Source organism: Chanodichthys erythropterus, chromosome 22 (genome assembly GCF_024489055.1).
Source record: "Chanodichthys erythropterus isolate Z2021 chromosome 22, ASM2448905v1, whole genome shotgun sequence".
NCBI classification, from domain to species: Eukaryota; Metazoa; Chordata; class Actinopteri; order Cypriniformes; family Xenocyprididae; genus Chanodichthys; species Chanodichthys erythropterus.
Genome location: NC_090242.1, coordinates 12,051,139 through 12,072,122, shown reverse-complemented (window position 1 = coordinate 12,072,122; position 20,984 = coordinate 12,051,139). Strand labels below are relative to the sequence as shown.

General features: G+C 35.9%; 1 protein-coding gene across 1 annotated transcript; it reads right to left on the bottom strand.

Annotated features, from left to right (window-relative positions):
• Positions 1-546: 546 nt before the first annotated feature.
• On the bottom strand, positions 547-20,772 carry agpat2 (1-acylglycerol-3-phosphate O-acyltransferase 2 (lysophosphatidic acid acyltransferase, beta)). The gene is made up of 6 exons (XM_067377045.1): positions 20,326-20,772; positions 10,714-10,847; positions 10,293-10,468; positions 9,037-9,132; positions 4,621-4,693; positions 547-3,096 (listed from the first exon to the last, which is right to left on the bottom strand). Exons 1-6 carry the CDS (start codon positions 20,502-20,504, stop codon positions 2,939-2,941), a joined length of 816 nt encoding a protein of 271 aa, XP_067233146.1. The 5' UTR covers positions 20,505-20,772; the 3' UTR covers positions 547-2,938.
• Positions 20,773-20,984: the final 212 nt, after the last annotated feature.

Here is a 20,984-nt window from a genome sequence, read left to right as displayed (position 1 = left end):
TTTAAAAAGAAGTTCTAGGGTACCTTTAAATTTGACAATCTGCTTTTTACTATGGCGTCTCAAAATTAATTTACAAAATATGCAAACAGCAATTCAAAACCCCATAATTAGGTTTTATATATAAAAATATATAATCCAGATACGTTCTAAAAGTTGTAACTTCTCCCCGAGTTTCTCCATCAGTGGTTTGAACAATGTAAGGCTGAACACCGTTACTGACAAATCCTCATTTTGTCTGCGTGAGATTGTCCAGCTTTGTTGTTGTTGAGCAACTAAAGCACGAGCTGTTAAAGCTCCGCCCTCTTCTGGAAAGGGGGCCGGAAGCAGCAGCTCATTTTCATTTAAAGGGACACGCACAAAAAAAATGAAATCAGGATCAGGTTATAATTGGGTAAAGGGTAGGTTTAGGTTTTTGGGGTTTGGGCTAGGCACTTAGTTCAGATGGGTAGAGTTAGGGTAAAGAGCTAGAGATTGCATTGTATCAATGAATGTCCTCACAAAGATAGATTTACAAGAGTGTGTGTGTGTGTGTGTGTGTGTGTAAAACAAATAAGAGATTCACAGATGACATCAAGAACAAATCCTAACATTCCTATTGGAAAAACAGACGATTTTATTGACTCTTTGTCCTAGATGTTCTTAACACAGGTCGCATCCAGATTCTACCACAATCAACATTTTTTATATATAATCATCGTCTTATATGACTTTACAGATTTTACAATGGGCTTTAATTCATTTGTGTCTGGTCACCATTCAAACACAGACAAAGGACCACACACACACACACACACACACACACACACATACACAAACGTACACAAGGCTGCCCATGAAATGTCTGACAGGTTCATCTAACGGATCTTATAATCAGAGCTTTTACAAGCTTCACTTGTTTTACATCCTTAATAGCTTTGGTGAAAATCTCAACACCTTGTACACACTTTTGTACATTGATTCGTGTACGCAGCACGGTTCTCAGTCAGCAGGGCAAAAATTACATTGAAAACAAAGGGAAGGGGCTTATAAAATCTGTGACCTAATACACAACATAAAAGTATTCAATAATTGCATCAGTGCAATATAATTTGTACTACTGGTGGTAATAATAATAATAATAATAATCACTCTGCCTAATTTGGACATTTAGCAATAACCAACTCAAACATTAATTCAAATCAAGTTCTGAAAAGCTTTCAGCTCAACGAGCCGTTATAATGTAATGCGTACAGTACAGACCTCTTAAATAATATTGTACATATTATATTAAAGATGTTACACGTTCTTAAACAATAAGAACCGCAACACCAAGCATTAAATATAAGATTCAACAATGCAGCGCAATTAGAAACGTCTTTGAAATAATTACAAATATTTAATTTCCTGCAATAAGCTGGTGATACAATCCCTTTAATAAATAGGTGTTAAATAATTGGTCATTTTGAGAATAAATTGTGAACATTTTCAAATATATTTCATCATTTTTCATACGGATTTCCTTGGTAAAACTTAAGGTTTAAGATAAAGTTTAATATCTGATCTAAGAATGATCTGCGAATACGGTTCATTTCTAGAGCGCCATCATGTTTCTATATGCCAATATCCACTTAAAAAAATATTACATACCTCAGCGAGTTACATTATAATAATTTCCTGGGATCATTTTATAGCAGGTGTTTTGATGCTACCATCTGCTGACAAATGTAAAATAAATTTAGATTTTTGAGTTTGTCCTTCAAAAGTCTGAATAATAATGACTCTTATACACATTTTAGTCAAGTTGGCTCCTTAGATAATGCCATAGTCTATATAGTGTGTTAGATAATACTTATTCCATCAGTTATAATAATAGTTCACTTGTAAATGGTTTCTACTTTAAACAATAGGACTGAACAATGTTAAATACATTTTTAAGAATGAAAATCTGTTGTTTTGTAACCTGAAAATGAACAAAAACAAAAGAAACGAGCAAAGCACTGAACTTAAGCCAACAGGAACGTATTTCTATCCTAAACACTGATCAAAGATCTTGATCGCAGATCAATAATCAATAGTGTTTCTCGCAATATTCTAGGCTGAGACACTTTTGACACATGGCACAGGAAGAAGCCGCACTTGATAATGCTGACAATGGACCTGTTCGTTAAGAACTAACCTTTCGATGACAAATAAGGAAGCCGAACAAACAAGCAGCGCGCAATCTCTTTGCATTTTAGGAAATCCTTGGTTGTGACGACTCAAAAAGCTTTACTCTGGAGTGTATAGGACATTTCCGAATTAACTTTTTGGTCAAACGTTTTTCCTTTAAATCAACTATTTATAACAATAAAGGGCATCTTTAAGTGCTCGCACTAGAAAAATACTCTGGCAAACAATACGAAAAACAACAGAAATAAAACAAGCACAGATGTTCGTCACCGATTTCCCATAATGCAAGCAGAGTACCTTGAGAAAACGTGACCTACACAAACCGACGAAATGAGTCCTTGTAGATCAGTAAAAGGAAGAAAAACATAGAAAGTCAAAAGGCATGCATGTCGAACGCACATCCACAATGTTCTCAGGGTGTCGCTCCAAAACTCAACCCGTCATCGACAAAAGCAGTCCGACGTCGAAAAGGACACGGAACAAAGCGTCACTCCGGGCGAGGTGAAAAGTCACCCCCTCCCCCATAAAAACACTGTTCCGCTGCATAGCGCCCCCTGAAGTCCAACGGGAGATCAAAACTAGGCTAAGATGACACCTTCTGTGTGTAGTCAATGTGAATGCTTGTGTGTTTTGTTTGTATGGACATGTGTTCCTGCTTCATTAGGCCATCGGAGAGGATACCAAAGCGCCTGGTTGCCATGGTTTCCGTCGCCACGACGAAGACGACAACGTAGTCTCAAGCCATCCTTGCTGTCAGAGCGAATGAAAGGGCGCGACAGCAGCAGAGCGCTCAGTGGGTCGACGGCCCGTTGCACTGGGTGGCTTGGCCGGAAATCTCCAGGAAGGCCGAATGCATGACGCCGAATGATTGGTCAGAGAGTGCCGTCACATCATCTGCCGTTAGTCCCTTTGTCTCGATCTTTGGAAGGATTTTCAGAGTGATGGTTCCTGTTAGAAACAGTGTGGAAATCTTCATTACAGTCATTAACTGTCAAAATGTTTTGATTCCTGTTTTAAAATGTAGAAATTGCTTAATTTGATGTTTCAGCTAAATATTTGTAAAATATTTAAATATGTGAAATATATGCCAACTATATTTGAAGTTTTTCAAAATGCATTTTAATATTTACATTTTGATATACCATTTAATTGTTATATTCAACATGAATTGAACCATTTTAAATATTTTATATATTTCACACACATATTTATATATATATATATATATATATATATATATATATATATATATATATAGATATATATATATATATATATAGATATATATATATATAGATATAAATATATATAGATAGAAAGAATCAACTATGAATTTAAAAATTCAAACTTATTCAAACTTGGTTTAACTTATTTTAAAATACATTTAAAATAAGCTAATAATTATTTAAAATGGTTTAATTCCCGTTTAAAAATATAGTTAAATATAACAATAAAATAATACCTTTTAAAAGGCATTTTTAAAAATATTTGGCAAATATTTCTACATTTCACATGTATGAATAAATATTTTACAAATATTTTGATGAAACCACAAATTAAGCAATTTTTAATTGTTCATTACAGCCATAATCACCATAATTATCAATAATAAAAATGTCTCACAATGCATTTCAAGGAATAGTTCTTAAAATAATAATTCACTAAATATTAAATAATAACAACAATTTCAGCTTTCAGAGGATGTGGAATAAAGTGCATCAGTCATATGGACTACTATTTTGACGGGTTTAGATTAAATGTAATATTTAACATCTGATAAATGGTTTTAAAATCCAACTGTTAACATGTACTTTACATTCTGAATATGTATTCTATTATGCTGCCAAATAATCAGCAGAATACTGATCCAAATAATTGGCAAAATATTACTAATTCAATATGCAGCATTTTTTAAAAACTGCAATGCTAAAAATACAGGACTTAATTTAACTTTATTTACTTTAAATTCATATTATAAGCTTTAAGGTAATATTGTCAAAATAATAAAATAATATTGATTACATTCACATTTTCACTGACTGCATGTATTTTAAATAAATTTGATCAAATCTGTTAAATTTACTCATAAGTTTTATAATAATATAATCACTGATTACATTAATTCAGAAAATATTATTTTCAAAAAAACTGCAGAATTTCCTAGTGTAATAATGTTTGCTCTACTACAAATTTACTGATGTAATCATTTATTTGTTAAATGAAAATATGTGTCTTGAATTCATTTTGGCTGCCTGCTCCAAATGCCATTAAAAACAAACTGCTTGTACAATATTTTTTTTGGGATATTCACATTTTTAGATTTTAGAAATCAGAATAGGGGCAATATTTTGGAAACAAGTAATTTCACATAAGTGACCAGAATTGGAAATGACTCAAATCAAATTTCATACTTTTCCATACGGTGCAGGAACCCTGTGTTTCTCCTTGACATACATCTGTAATGTGCATTACCTGATTTGAACTCTTTCTCTTTTCGTAGGTAGAAATTACTGTAGGAAGAGAACACAATGGGTATGATGGGAGCCTGAGAGAGAGAGAGAGAGAGATAGTTGGTTGATGTTCGGTGCAGTAGACAGTCAGTCAGCAGGGATTAGAAACGCTCTCACACAAAAATATCATCAGACACAGACTCAACTATCCTCCCAGACTAATAATAGATGCAGAGAAGTGGTCAGTTCTCATGACGACACTGGTGGACAGTGTGTGTGTGTGTGTGTGTGTGTGTGTGTGTGTGTGTGTGTGTGTGTGTGTGTGTGTGTGTGTGTGTGTGTGTGTGTATATAAGGGAAGTGAACTACTAATTTATATTTTAAAATTCTAAAATACAAAATATTTATTTAAAAAGGTTTAATTCTTGTTTTACTTAAATATTTTTTTTTAATTCATGTTGTATTTACATATATATACATATATATCTAAATAAAACTTATTTTAGATGAGATTAATCTATTTGACAGTACTAAAAAATACATGCAAATTGACATACATTTTTAAAATGTTTTAATTTATGTTTAAAAATTTAGTTAAATGTAACTAAAATGATGAATAATACATTCAATTTGCATTTTTGGAGGTTAAAATATTTTGCATATATTTTACATATTTTATAAATGTATACATATGATAAAAAATAATATGTATATTTAAACTAAATAAATATTTAAAATGTTTTACTTCATGTTTAAAAATGTAGTTAAATATAACAATAAAATAATAAATTAAACATCTAAAATATTAAAATGCATTTTAAAATATTTACATAAATATGTGAAATACATGCAAAATATTAATATTTTGCTGAAACCCTAAATTAAGCAATTTCTACTAAACTTCTCAAAGTCTAGACCAGGTATAAACCCTGTCAGGTCACATGGTGTAGCTGCATAATGCCAAATTGCAAAACACAGATAAAAGATAAGAAAACAGAGACTGTTCACATATTTTACCTTAACTAATGAGAACCATCAGGGCTCCATTAGTCTGGTCTAGATTAAGTGATGTCTGTCCGCCTTAACTCACACGCTCATCTGGTTTTGATTATGATGGCCTGCCATTTTGATATCAGTATGCATCATCATCATCATCATCACACACGCGTGTGTAGATGCTTGATTTAAGTTCAGAATAAAGTAAAATGACTATTAACTACACACAAACTCACAGACACACACACATACACACTTTCTAAAATATTAGTTTTAGCACAAATTGATGTTACCTCACATGAACTTTTTGCATTTAGAAGCATTTCTCATTTCTAATTCATTCCACCTGCTCATTCCCAAAACCTCTTTACACCAACTACAACTCTGAGGGGAAAATGCTGTCAAAAACCCTTTCCCGCCCCTCTTGTTTTGTCTGTGATCTCATCTGAATCTCAAAGTCACGCTCAAATATTTGGCTATTGACAGGTATGTGTCAACATTACAGCAATTATCCAAAATATTTTGTTGTGGTCATAGAAATGTAGCTTTAGAATTTCACTTTTAATTGAGAGAGACAGGAAATTATTGTGGTTAGATTAGCCTTAAGGCTTTGCATTTTTGATCAAACAAATGCAGCCTTGGTGAGCAGAAGAGTCTTTTTCCCAAAAAAACAAAAACATTTAAAAAATCTTAATTATTAATTAATAATAATACAATACATACACACGCATACAGACCTACTTTTCCATACAAAATAAATCCTATGAAGTGAAACAGGAAGTATTTTAAGTGACAAAGTTGCCATTAGTCCAAAACAAATATAATGCAACTGGTTTAACTTTATTCACAAGCCTCAAGAAAGGAAGAAATACTGAAGGAATGTTTCATGTGGCTTTGAAAATGTGCAGATCAATTGCATAAGAGTAAAAGTTTCGATGTGGCTGCAGCAGAACACCACAGGAGCCGACACTAAACAATATAAGAAACAACGACTCCCTCTGTTGGTGAAGGTCACACACAACACCTATAAAGCTAGTCTCCCTTACGACCTCTGACCCCTGACACAGGTTTCATGGGTTAATGAGGGACCTTTGAGCTCAAACTTGTTCAGGTTGTGCCAGGTAAATTACTTGAGCTTTGTACTTTGCACCTACATGTCAGGTCAAGTACAAGGAGTCAAGGACGTTCTTATCCTTGAGTTTCAGAGCTTTATTAAAAAACAAAACTGTTCAGGAGGAAATTGTTTTGTTTTGGTATAAGTCTACTGTATTTGTCAAGAAAATACTTAGGCTATGTCTACACTAATCCGGATATATTTGAAAACGGAGTTTTCGTCTAAAAACGCTCCGCGTCCACACTATCATTTTCAAACGTTTTCCAAAAGTTGCTCATCCACACTGAAACGTATGAAAACACTTACATCCCCCTACTGCGCATGAGTAAAGCTTCGACCTGCGTCATTCCCACTAGGCGTTTATTTACTTTCCGGCTTTTTGAAACTTTGAGGCAATGTCAAGGAAAGGCACGGAGTTTTTTAAATGGACCGACAGTGTGGTGGAGTTGTTGCAGCGAGTAACACAGGAGTATAAAGTGGCCAAAGCAAGTGAGAATGTAGACTGGGAGACGTGTCTTGGCTGAATTGGTCATATGACTGCATCACATGACTAAAAATGCGTCATCGTATTCAAAAGCCTCCGTTTTCACAGTCCACACTACGACGCGAAGACGCCGTTTTCAAATGTATCCACTTTTGGAGAGCGTTTTCCAAAAGCTATGTTTTCGATGACTTAAAACGCCTTCTCAGTGTGGACGGAAGGCCAAAACGGAGAGAAAAATATACGTTTTCAAACGAAAACGTATTAGTGTGGACATGGCCTTAGCAATGGTGTTGAATGATGAATTGACATGTGGTTAGTCTGAAAGTAAACACCATATAAACATATAGGACCCTATCATACACCTGGCGCAATGCGACGCCAGGCGTGGCGCAAGTGATTTTTTCTCGTTTCAGCCCAACACAGATATCATTTTCACATCCAGCGTCCACGGTGTTAAAGGGTTAGTTCACCCAAAAATGAAAATTCTGTCATTTATTACTCACCCTCATGTCGTTCCACACCCATAAGACCTTTGTTAATCTTCGGAACACAAATTAAAGATATTTTTGTTGAAATTCGATGGCTCCGTGAGGCCTCCATAGGGAGCAATGACATTTCCTCTCTCAAGATCCATTAATGTACTAAAAACATATTTAAATCAGTTCATGTGAGTACAGTGGTTCAATATTAATATTATAAAGCAACGAGAATATTTTTGGTGCGCCTAAAATAACAAAATAACGACTTATATAGTGATGGCCAATTTCAAAACACTGCTTCATGAAGCTTCGAAGCATAATGAATCAGTGTATCAAATCATGATTTGGATCGCGTGTCAAACTGCCAATGGCTGAAATCACGTGACTTTGGCGCTCCAAACAGATACACTGATGTACTCACATGAACCGATTTAGATGTGTTTTTAGTACCTTTATGGATCTTGAGAGAGGAAATGTCATTGCTCCCTATGTAGGCCTCACGGAGCCATCGGATTTCAACTAAAATATCTTAATTTGTGTTCTGAAGATTAACGAAGGTCTTACTGGTGTACAGAATTACAGAATTTTCAGTTTTGGGTGAACTAACCCTTTAAATAGCAAATGGGCGTGCTGGTCTGAAAATGAGGCGTGTTCAGGCTCATTGTTGGCGTGTTGCTATTTTGAGGTAAATGAAAACAACTGCGCCACTGACCAACAAAAACCTGGTCTAAAGTCAATGACAGTATTTTTTATTTTTTTTGTTGTTATTTAAAGAGCACGTTAGTAATATGCGGGTGCACAAGACGTATACACTCTGCTTGTTACACACACAGGGACACGCAGCAGCACAGTAACATGCCAAATATTAAAAATAAAAGGATTACGATGTAAAAGATTATTATTGTGTATATAAAGATAAAAATGCCTACATGTCATAATGGATAGTCATTGCATATATCAGAATGACCTATTTGCAGTAATGAAGAATGAAATTGGCTAATTATTTGACCAATCACGGCAATACACATATGTATTTAAACTGACTTGTCAGGTTGAGGGTGTCTATATTCCGCCATGTAAATAGCAATCCGCCATGGTGCAAGCACACCTGACTTTTCAAGGGAATGGTAGATGAGACTTTGATTGGTTTATTGCACGTTATGCCCAAAACACACCCATGACTCATTAAGAGAATATGGACAACCCTTTTAGACCATACACCTGGTGCGCTGGCCATTTTTTCTGTCGTTAAACTAGCAAAAGTGGTTTTGGACACGCCCTAAGTGCATCTGCGCCATGTGCTTCAGACCATGCATTTAGATCGTTAAAATAGGGCCCATAAACATTAAAAACTTGATTTTCTCACCTGTGCTTGAATGGCCAGATGAAACGCTCCCTTTTTAAAGGGCAGAAGCCCGCCATTCTGATTCCGTGTGCCTTCTGGAAACACCCACAATCGGATCTACAGAAAGTTTAATGTAAACACAAAATGAGATTGTGTGGTATTAAGAAATCAATAGAAATATTTTCCAACTCATTTTCTCCACAGGGATTTCAAAGAATTCTTCATAAACAGTTCTAACTTCAAGACACAACATCACATGGTTAAATAGTTTAGGGTTCGAACTCAGTAAGAGCTTATATTTTTGAAAGTAGTAAAAATGTAATTTATTTCTGTGATCAAAGCTGAATTTTCAGCATCATTATTCCAGTCTTCAGTGTCACATGATCCTTTAAAAATCATTCTAATATGCTGATTTGCTGCTCAAGAAACATTTCTTCTTATTATTATTATTGTTGAAAACCGTTTGTGCCGTTTAACATTTTTGTGGATACAGGATACATTTTTCCCAGTATTATTATTTGAGAATAGTTCAAAAGAACATCATTTATTTGACAGTAAAATGTCTTTACTGTCACATTTAATCAATTTATAGCATCCTTGCTGAATAATAAGGGGATAAAAATATCATACAGACCCCAAACTTTTGAACGGTAGTGTATTTATACAACTATATAATACATTTTAGACATTACAAAGACCTTGGCTGCATCCAAAATCGCATACTTCCCTACTATATAGTAGGTGAAAAACAGTATGTGCCAAAAGTAGTATGTCCAAATTCACAGTACTCATAAGAAGCAGGCAAAAAAAAAAACCCGCATGACCTACTTATTCTGGCGAGATACTGAAGTGTGCCTACGATGGACACTTTACTATCCCATGAGGCCATGGGAGAAGATTTGTGAATGGCAGTGAAGCAACGCAACTGATGCTGGTGGTCACATGATAATGACAGCATGGCGAATGTAGTACATCCAGATTATTAAATTTACACACATTCATAATATATAGAACATACTTTTTAGCGGTCGCAAAGTACGTACTTATTCAAAATAAGTACCTACTCAAGAGAGTATGTGATTTCTGACACAGCCCTTGTCCTGATATGTTTTCTCTTATGGATTCATGGGTAGTGTAGTTCTTCACCTGAAATTTGGCTATTAAATATTATTTTTTTTAATGACATTAGCAAAGAAACTATGGTTCAAAAGGAGCATATATCATCAATTAACATGGATCGAGTTGAGACAATTCATTTTATCTCAGTAAAGACAGACCTTGTCGGCCAACATGGTTTTAGCAGCGTCACTCATGACGTTCTTGGCGTCGCTGGTCTTTTGGCGGTTGATGAAGACGATTCCTCCCAGCCAGCAAATCATGCCCACCGTCCCGGCCCATATCAGCTCCTTCTTAGCTATCATCGTGCAGCGGTCCGGCAATATCTCCATCATGCCTGCAGAGATGAGGAGAGAATCAGTACAGAAAGACTGATTGCGCAAGTATGATCATGTGACATCTGGGTGTGTACAGTATGTAGAAAGAAGTGTATTCATGCAGATCTGGTCATGTTGACAGAGCTCTATAAACAGGATTTTGACACACAAAGCTTTTTGCCATGTCATGTTTTTATAGGTCAGAGTGGTAATAATGGTAATACCAAACACATTGAGTGTTGAATGTTTGTGTGTATTAGTTCACCTAGCACGTCAAGTGATGATTGGTGGTTGGAGATGATGACGTAGGGTCCATCTGTCTGTAGATGCTCCCAACCGCTGACCTGATAGCGCAAACCCAGGAAATACTTCACATGACGAACCATGAACCGGATTACCCTACAGGAAGTAAAAAAAATTACAATCCAGAACACGAACAATAACAGTCATTTTCACAAATATAGCTTCTATACCTCTTTCAGTGCAAGAAATTATTCCATTGTTTTATCATTCACCAGGCAAAAACGTTTTAAACGCACCAAAAACGCAGTTAAAGGTACAATATGTAAAATTTTTGCAGTAAAATATCAAAAAACCACTAGGCTAGTGTTATATATTTTGTCCAGCTGATTACTAACAATATCTCTAATGTTTTCAACTACTTGTAAATCATGAGAAAATTCCCATTCTAAACGGTGACACGGGGCAGTGCAGTCGCCTCTCAATGACGTCAGTTACCTTTGTTACCGCCTTTACTGATGTAGAAACCACATGACAACAGTGCCGTGGACAAATGCAGAAGTAGTGTCTAGCGTCCAGCAAACCACCAGCTTGCTTCAAGCAGTTCCTTATTTACTTCTTGCACGTTTTATGGTGGATTGTGTTATTTATTTATGGAACATAATTACTGTTTACCATCTGCCGCTGGTTCTGTCGACAAGGACAGCTCCCGTAAACTCATGACCGGAAAAGCGGAAGCGGCGCCGGCGGCTGTGTCATAATAAAAGTCCCGCTGCTCGTGAGGCGTGTGTTGATCAATGGCTCCAGCTCCTCGTTCAGCTCCCGCAACACTCGGTCCTGCTCTGCTTCATACTACAGTAACGTTAATAATCGCATCCACGAACATGAGTTCTTCCAGACTCCAATCCCTATTCTTTTGCACCGTCCATTGAGATGGAGACCACATGTCACAAGTTTCCGCTCTAAAACTTGGCGTCATCAAACTACGCCTTTGTTTTGAATAGGCTTCTAGCGACCTCTAGCGGGAAAAAATATCACAAATTGTACCTTTAACTTTACCCCACAAAGTGTGATTTTTACCAGGGGATCCCCCTCTGAATCGCCATTGGGCTAGTTTTGAGCAATTGGGCGGGTTTTGTTGTGAAATTCTGGCAACCCTGGCTTCAGGGTTTAAACTGATCATCTCTTCTGCTTTATTACTAGTTATAGCATGAAATGAACATGAATGAACATCAGAAGGTATGTTGAAAGATACAGTACAACTTACTGAAATATATCATGTCTCATGTAATTGCTTTATCAGTGTTTCAAGCATGGAAAAAGGTCAATAAAATAGCTTGTAAACAATATGTCATGTAACATTTACTTTTACCTCAGAAAAGCCATTTAATGTCCATAGCTAGATAGCTATCTAAAACAAAACAAACAAAAAAACATATATATTACATATTTGTTATATTTTTGCTTAGACTATTCTTCGGTATTTAATGTTTGTATAAATCCATCATGAAAACAAGTTATCATCAATTGTTTAAACGGTTTAAATGTTTATATTTAAAAAAATAAGTTGAGTAGAAACATAATTAAGTCATTAAAAGTTATTATTATAAAAAACGCCTTATTTTCAATTTAAATGTTTGTATACAAATCAATTAAGTTTTTTTCCTTGAGAAAAATAAAAATGTACTGTACCTAATATATATCCAAATGAATCGTTATTGAATCAAAATCGTAATTGAATCAAATCACGTCACAAGCTTGTGAATCAAAATCGAATCATGAAATTTGTATCAATGCCCAGCCTTAAAATTTAGTGATAAAATGTGATAGAACAAGTACAAGCAAAAAGTAGATGGCAACACAAACAAGATCCATTCAGGTCAAAAGTTCAAAAAGTCAAAAAGTTTGTTTTAATCTCTAAAAACAACATGTTAAGACAAACTAAAGTACTAGGTAATATTAGGTACTATTCTTTAATCTTCTGGATAATTTGATGTTTACTGTGATGTTGCACGATAGAACAGAGAGATTACAGATCTGTGAAACCTTTGAACACATAAGGGCTTCATATCAGTAATGTGAATAAGTGGAGCAAATGCGGGCAAAAGACATCTGTGGTTATGTAACACCGCAGCTGAAGAAAGAGTCAACAAAACTCACTTCATTCAAACACTTTAGGAACCTGAATGACGATTATCTATAAGATGGATTTATGACAGTGAGTTACAATGAATTGTGTTCAAATACTTAGTGTTAGTGGTTTAGTACAACACTTCATCCACAGTAATAAGCACTAAGCAACAGTGAAGCGATGCTTGACTTAGCAAACACTAAATATAAAATATTATAATTAAAAATTACTTGTTAATTTGTTTTTAATGAGCTTTGGTTCATCAATGCACCAAAATGCTCGTCTGTTTCCTGAGTTTACACAGACATTAATTTCAGCAATGCTTTGACTTAATTCTTTGTGCCTATTACACCTCACCACAATAGTGATGGTTGTGAAATTACCCAGAGGGTTTGAGTTTTGACATGTTGTGAATAGTAAACAACAGCTCTCTACACAGAGATTTCGATCTTAGCAGTCACTGCATGTGCGTTTTTAAACACAGAGTATAACGTCTTTGAGACAAAGAATCTAAGCCTGTTCTGCAGTAAATCTGGACTGTTCTATGGTTACTTTAGGTTTATTTCAATTTGTTTAGCTTAATGATCTGAAAGAAAAAGTTTTGAACTGTAATGTACCTTGGAGTAACACGTAAATAGCATAATATATGAATATGATAATGATACTGTATCATGGTGTTTATCAATGCATTTGCATCTAATACTTACACTATACCAACACTGTGCATTATGCATTCTTACTCAAGAATATCATCTAACGAAAAGAAAAGTATTAAATAAACACATAAATTTGGCAATCACACGACCAGGATTTAAAATAGCTCAGAATAGAGTTCTGCAAAAATTACATATTTTTGTAGGCCAACCTGGAAGTTAGCATCACCCTGGTTCCCTCGACAAAAACCCAATAGGATTTTTCCATTGGCTTTTGCATTATTGCAAAAATAAGCACTGTGACTAACAAAAGTTATGATTCTCATGATAATGTTCACAAATGAACAACTTTCATGCATTTTGAAGCGTAAATGCAATCGGCAGAAGAAAAAAGGTAAACGTAAGTGTAACAATGTTCAAGAAGGAGGCAGGAACTGCCGAATGTTCAACATAACTCAAGTCATACAAAACAAACAACTAAGCGAAAGAAACGCGGCAGCCCCTCATGGACGACTGCAGCATAAACTAAAACAACAACATAAAGTCCAGGCCAAACCTCTCTTGTCCTTCAAATTTAGCTACTAACCATACAGAAACGTCAAGATGCATTCTAAAAGTTGTAACTTCTTCCAGAGTCTCTCCATCAGTGTCGACTCCGGTTTGAACAATGTAAGGCTGAACACCGTTACTGACAATGGTCGTTTTGGCTGCGTGAGATTTTCCAGCTTTGTTGAGCAACTGAAATGTGAGCTGTTAAAGCTCCGCCCTCTTCTTGAAAGGGGGCCAGGAGCAGCAGCTCATTTGCATTTAAAGGAACACACACAAAAATGAGGTGTTTGTGCTCACACCCAAATAGGGGCAAATTTGACATGTTATAATAAAGGACCTGTGGGGTATTTTGAGCTGCAACTCCACAGACACATTCTGGGGAAACCAGAGACTTTACATCTTGTAAAAAGGGTATTGTAGTTCAGGTTTAAAAACATTTTCCCTAAAAATTGGAGTTATAATAGTTTGCAAGAGTGCAATTATAAACACATAGTAAGTAGATGAGTTTATCTGTTCAGCTGATGACGTTTAGTGTTCAGAGACAAGATCTGTATAGTCCCATTTAGGCAGTTGTTAGCAACCACCTTTAAATGTGCCATCGAACTTTTTTTTACAAGATGTAATGTAAGTCTAAGGTGTCCCCTGAATGTGTCTGAAGTTTCAGCTCAAAATACCCCATAGATTTTTTTTTTAAATTCATTTTTTTAACTGCCTATTTTGGGGCATAATTAGAAATGCGCCGATTCATGCTGCAGCCCCTTTAATTGCTCACGCTCTCCGCCCCCTCCCGAGCTCTCGACTCTATCATTGCATAAACACAGTTCACACAGCTAATATAACCCTCAAAATGGATCTTTACAAAGTGTTCGTTATGCATGCTGCATGCATACATCGGATTATGTAAGTATTGTATTTATTTGGATGTTTAAATTTAATTCTGAATGAGTTTGAGGCTATGCTCTGTGGCTAACGGCTAATGCTACACTGTTGGAGAGATTTATAAAGAAAGAAGTTGAGTTTATGAATTATACAGACTGCAACTGTTTAATAATGAAAATAACGACGGCTCTTGTCTCCATGAATACAGTAAGAAACAATGGTAACTTTAACCACATTTAACAGTACATTAGCAACATGCTAACGAAACATTTAGAGAGACAATTTACAAATATCAGTAAAAATATCATGATTTCATGGATCATGTCAGTTATTATTGCTCCATTTGCCATTTTTCGCTATTGTCCTTGCTTGCTTACATAGTCTGCTGATTCAGCTGTGCACATCCAGACGTTAATACTGGCTGCCCTTGTGTAATGCCTTGAACATGAGCTGGCATATGTAAATATTGGGGGGCGTACATATTAATGATCCCGACTGTTACGTAACAGTCAGTGTTATGTTGAGATTCGCCTGTTCTTCGGAGGTCTTTTGAACAAATGAGATTTATATAAGAAGGAGGAAACAATGGAGTATGAGACTCACTGTATGTCATTTCCATGTACTGAACTCTTGTTATTCAACTCTGCAAAGGTAAATTCAATTTTTAATTCTAGGGCACCTTTAAAAAAATAAATAAATCACAAGAGGGTATTTCTGATGTATTTTAAAATGCAGAATAAAATGTGAAAATATCTTGAGCTTGTTCACCACAGACTTTATTTCAAGCATTTAACCAAAAACCATTTCAAAAAACCCACTGACTTCAGGAAGATGGAACAAAAATGCTAAAATGATAACTCGTTTCTAGAGGTTTTGGCCTAAAAAAAAAAAAACATCATCCCTACAATCTCATCCCCCACTCTATAACCACCAGCTATGGAACCGCACACATATTTTATTTGTTACTACACACATCGTAAATAAACTCTGTTATCACAAATGTCAACCTGTTCTCTGACACGTTAACCTAATACACAAACACAAAGAAAGAGTTTAAACCCTGCCAAGCTTGGCTGTTATCAAAGATCTTAAACTTCATGAGTAGCTTATCAAGACCACAAACCAACTCAGACTGAAGGTTACCACGGTCTTTTTGAGATGCTTATTTTCTCATAATTTACTCTCATGTTATTTCAAACCTGCATTACTTTATTTCTATTCGAAAAGGATATTTTCTGAATAATACACAAGCCAGGCTTATTGCAATTAATTAAAACTAAAATAATAAAAAATCATCTTCTTGTTTGAAAAAAAAGTTAACTAAAAATATAAAAACTTTTATTTCAAATAACTGCAACATTTTTCATTTTCATTTAAATTCAATACATTCAATTTCATTTAGTTTAACTTGATGTACTAAAAAATTATTAAAAACTAAAATGAAATTACATAGACATAAAAAAAATCAATAACTAATAAAAATGATAGAAACATAAGACTAAGACTAACTAAAATGAAAATGTAACATTCAAAAATAACAACTAATTAGACCAATAGGTCTAAGGTTATGGAGTTCAAATATTGTTTTAATAAAGTTGCGAACCTTACACATAAATGCACAGTTAAGATCAAAGTTAAGAACCAAGAAGAAAAAGAAGGAATTGAAACACAACAAAAATAACGGGTGAGAAAACAGCAGTTAAGAAAGATATATAGTATAGAGGGAAGATAATGAGTAAAGAGAACCACTATAGAGGGAATATAATAAATGAACAACAAATAAAAATTGTTCCTCATAAGTCATCATATGACTTGGAATATACTTTTTATGGTGCTTTTGTGTCGTTTTAGAAGTTTTAAAGCTCAAATCTGCATTCATTGCAAGTGCATGTAAAAGAATAAAAAGAATTCCTCCTTTTATGCTACAAGCAAGAAAGCCATATCGGTTTGGATTAACATGAGAATGAGTAAATGACAAAATTTTCATTTTTGGGTCAACATTTTAACTTGATAAAATCTGTCCTCTACCACCTCTAGCTCTAGTAGCCTTGTCATCTCTCTCCTTTCACCTAATAAGTTTGGCATCCTTGGATCACCTCCGCGAGTGGCTCAATCACTCTTTCCTACCACACTGATAAAGGGAGAGAGAGACAAAGAGAGAGATAAACTTAAAAGAGAAGAACAACACTGATGCAACAAGACACCACCCATCGTCCCCACGTCATGTGGTGTGTTGGTTAATATGGGTGTTAGGTCATCCTGACTTAATAGCCATGACCAAAACACTTAAGCTTGCATAAATTAGTTTCCACATATTTGCCACGATCAGATTCTAGTATGTACAGTATTTGCACGCATGACAACACGTCAACACTTGATAGTCGAGGTACAGTAAGTCTACACCAGCCCTGACACATGAGATCACCCTGTCCTGGCGTAATTACCGGGTAACGTCGCACCCCCACATTCAAACACTGTCCTGATCAGACCTGCTCATCTGGACGAGTTTACCTGTGAACTACATGGCACTGAATCTCTAAACAGGTGGTATAAAATATCAGTGAACTTCAACTTGGGATAGATGATTGCGTTAATAACCGCAATAAATGGGTGTCTGTTATTCTGTGGTACCCAGTGCGTTCATTGTACCCTGCGTGTGAATGAACCGACTGTTATGAAGAGTAGAAATTGTCTAGTTTTTAGTGAGCATGTCAAATGGTCTCTTTCAAAGTTATTCAAAAGCTGCAGAACATCGTAACAGGCGCTGACGGGAACTTTTGTGCAAATGCAGTCAGACCTCAGGTCTCCAATTTTCATACCCCATGCACACTATTAGGGAAGGCCACAAACACAAGGTTGCTTTTCATATCACATAAGAGATCCCGTCTATGCCGGTATGTGCGCAGTTGACATTACAAACTTGGCATGACCTACAAGTGTAACAACACTTATTTTTTTATTTATTTTTTAATAAATAAGCATGCATTCAGATTTTTTGGCTACTTAATTGAGATTAACAAAAGTCACACTCATGCAGAACTATATAAAATTTCCTGAAAACATTCATATCAATTGTAATTTAACATGTTGATACATGTTGAGAATGTCCCAGGTTCCGTTCTGAATTAAGCTCACTACAGAAAATAACTTCGACTCATTCCTCATTTTGTAACTTACAATGGAAATATATGGGACAAGGCATTCTGGGAAAGTTTAAAAGTAGAAATATAAAGATCACCTTTTGTTAAAGCACTTAATACATTTTTCATACAAAATGTGATTTATTTGAGCTGCTCATATAAATCTTTCTTTTAGTGGTGGGACTACTTTTCTAGGCGGATGAACAATTCAAATTTGACGTAATAAACCAGTAAATTCTTCAGTAATTTTTCATTCTTTCCTGCGTTAAATTACAGCACAGGTACGGTCACGCATGCCATTCTGCGAATTTTTGCAGACAAAATCCATTCATTTCAATAGGAATTCACATGATCTGGAATTTGGAATCTGGAACACTATTAACAACAGAACTTTTTTTGCCTGAGAAATTCCAGACCTTAAGTAATCAACTCTAGAAAAAAACAAAAAAAAAAACAGTCAATGATAAAAGTCCACCCAAAAATCATAAGCAGTATCTGAAAATGCGCTGTTCCAGATTTCACCCGCCATGAGTGAGCCGCACAGTCCGCCATGTTTATATCCTCGCTATATTGATATAATGTCTGCGCCACATAAACATTACAAATATTCCTCTCTCAAGATCCATTAATGTACTAAAAACATATTTAAATCAGTTCATGTGAGTACAGTGGCTCAATATTAATATTATAAAGCGAAGAGAATATTTTTTGTGCGCCAAAAAAACTAAATAACGACTTATTTAGTGATGGCCGATTTCAAAACACTGCTTCAAGAAGCTTCGGAGCGTTATGAATCAGCATATCGAATCATGATTCGGATCGCGTGTCAAACCGCCAAACTTCTGAAATCACGTGACTTTGGTGCTCCGAACCGCTAATTCGACACGCTGACTCATTATGCTCCGAAGCTTCATAAAGCAGTGTTTTGAAATCGGCCATCACTAAATAAGTCATTATTTTGTTTTTTTGGCGTACCAAAAATATTCTCGTCACTTTATAATATTAATATTGAACCACTGTACTCACATGAACTGATTTAAATATGTTTTAATACTTTTATAGATCTTGAGAGAGGAAATGTCATTGCTGGCTATGGAGGCCTCACGGAGCCATCGGATTTCAACAAAAATATCTTAATTTGTGTTCCGAAGATTAACGAAGGTTTTACGGGTGTGGAACGGCATGAGGGGGAGTAATAAATGACAGAATTTTCATTTTTGGGTGAACTAACCCTTTAAGTAAAATAGCTAAAATAAAGCAAACTTATTTTTAGGTATTTGTTTTATTCTCTTTCGTTGAACAAAACTACACACAGCCACAACATCACAATCAATTTTAATGTATTGACAGCCCTTGTTTCTGTTAATCAGTTTAAATGTTGACTTTGACAGCGGAGGACCTTTGAGACACCGAGGGAAGATCTGCTGTTCTAGAACGTCCGTTACCATGGCAGCGACATTCTAGACTGGTACGGAAGGTTTCAAAATGATTTTCGGCGCGAACATTGATTCTAAACTGATGGCCTGGAATCCGCAATTCCATCGATCAACTGTCCAATGTGTGGAGCGTGTGTGAGCGTTGGTTTAATCTAGCACCATCGACCAGGATGAACTCTGCTGCACCAGCTGAGCCATGAAACCAATCCATCATGGCCTCATTAATACAAATAGGAAGTCTTGGATTAGACAAACTAGAGCATGTGTAACTAGCAAAGCAACCTACATCCGTTTCACACGTTTCCAGCATCTGAAAACAAACACACGCTTCGGTCGCCATCTCTGGCTAAATAGCACGCGCTGCTTAAATACACACAAGTGGGATATGCACGCGCTCTAACAGCATATTTACATTATCTAGTGTGGATAAAACACACAGAGCTTAATTTATGCATGCATCACTCTGATTTCGTGTTAAAAACAGAGGCCCGTGTGTGTTCTCGCGTAACTTACACTGTTCTTAGCGAGCTGGCTAAAGATTCACTGCCGTGATCCGAACATCTGTCCGGGGTAAACAGATGAAATGCATTCCGTTACAAATGCATTCATAAAAACATGTGTGGGTACATAAACGAGCTATTTACTCCATGCACATGACGTGTAAATGATGAAATGTGTGTTTGTAGCAATGTTTCCCAGTCTTAAAATACAATTTAATCTATATTACAATATGTTTCTTTAGCCAGATTTTTGGTGTAACATTCAATAACCACATAAAACGAAAGCCCGGTGTCCTGAATCAATGCTCGAGTTCATAATATTGTGTGATTTGCGTTGTTGACAACTTACCTCATATTCTCGATGTCTCTGCCGCCGCTTTTCAGAATGCAAATCGGTATGGTGACAACGGCCAACAGCATCATGTACGCCACATAAAAGCACTTTTTGAAATAGTAAACGATCGTACTGCTGGTCCATAACAGGAGCGGGAGCACCAGCAGCACAGGCAGCATCCACACGGTATCCATACCCGCGACCAGCGCCTCTTTCCCGGCTGTCGAGAAATGATAGAAGGCCAGTGGTGTGGAGCGGAGGGAAGACCGTACAGGACCAACTCTGAGCCGAGTCTACATCAGAAACCACGTCCAAGTCACACACTTGAGCAACTTTACCGATCCTCCTGCTTGTCGTTTTCGTAATCTCACGCGAATGATGTGGATGTCAACAAGAACCGGAGGTTTATGGAGAGACAGGCGCGGGTTATCCGCTCTGAGTGTAACCTTTGGCCGTCTACCGTATGAGTCACTAGCGGTGTTCGATTCGCGAATCGTTCTGTTCGAGATGATTCTCTGTAGCGTTTGTGAATGACTCCCATAATTTTCCACCAATTCTACAATTATTGTAAGCTCGATAAAACTGTTAAATGTTGTATTATCCAACAATATCATGAAAAATAAGTAAATAAAAGTGTATTTGTTAACATTACGGGCATTTAATTGATTTTATGT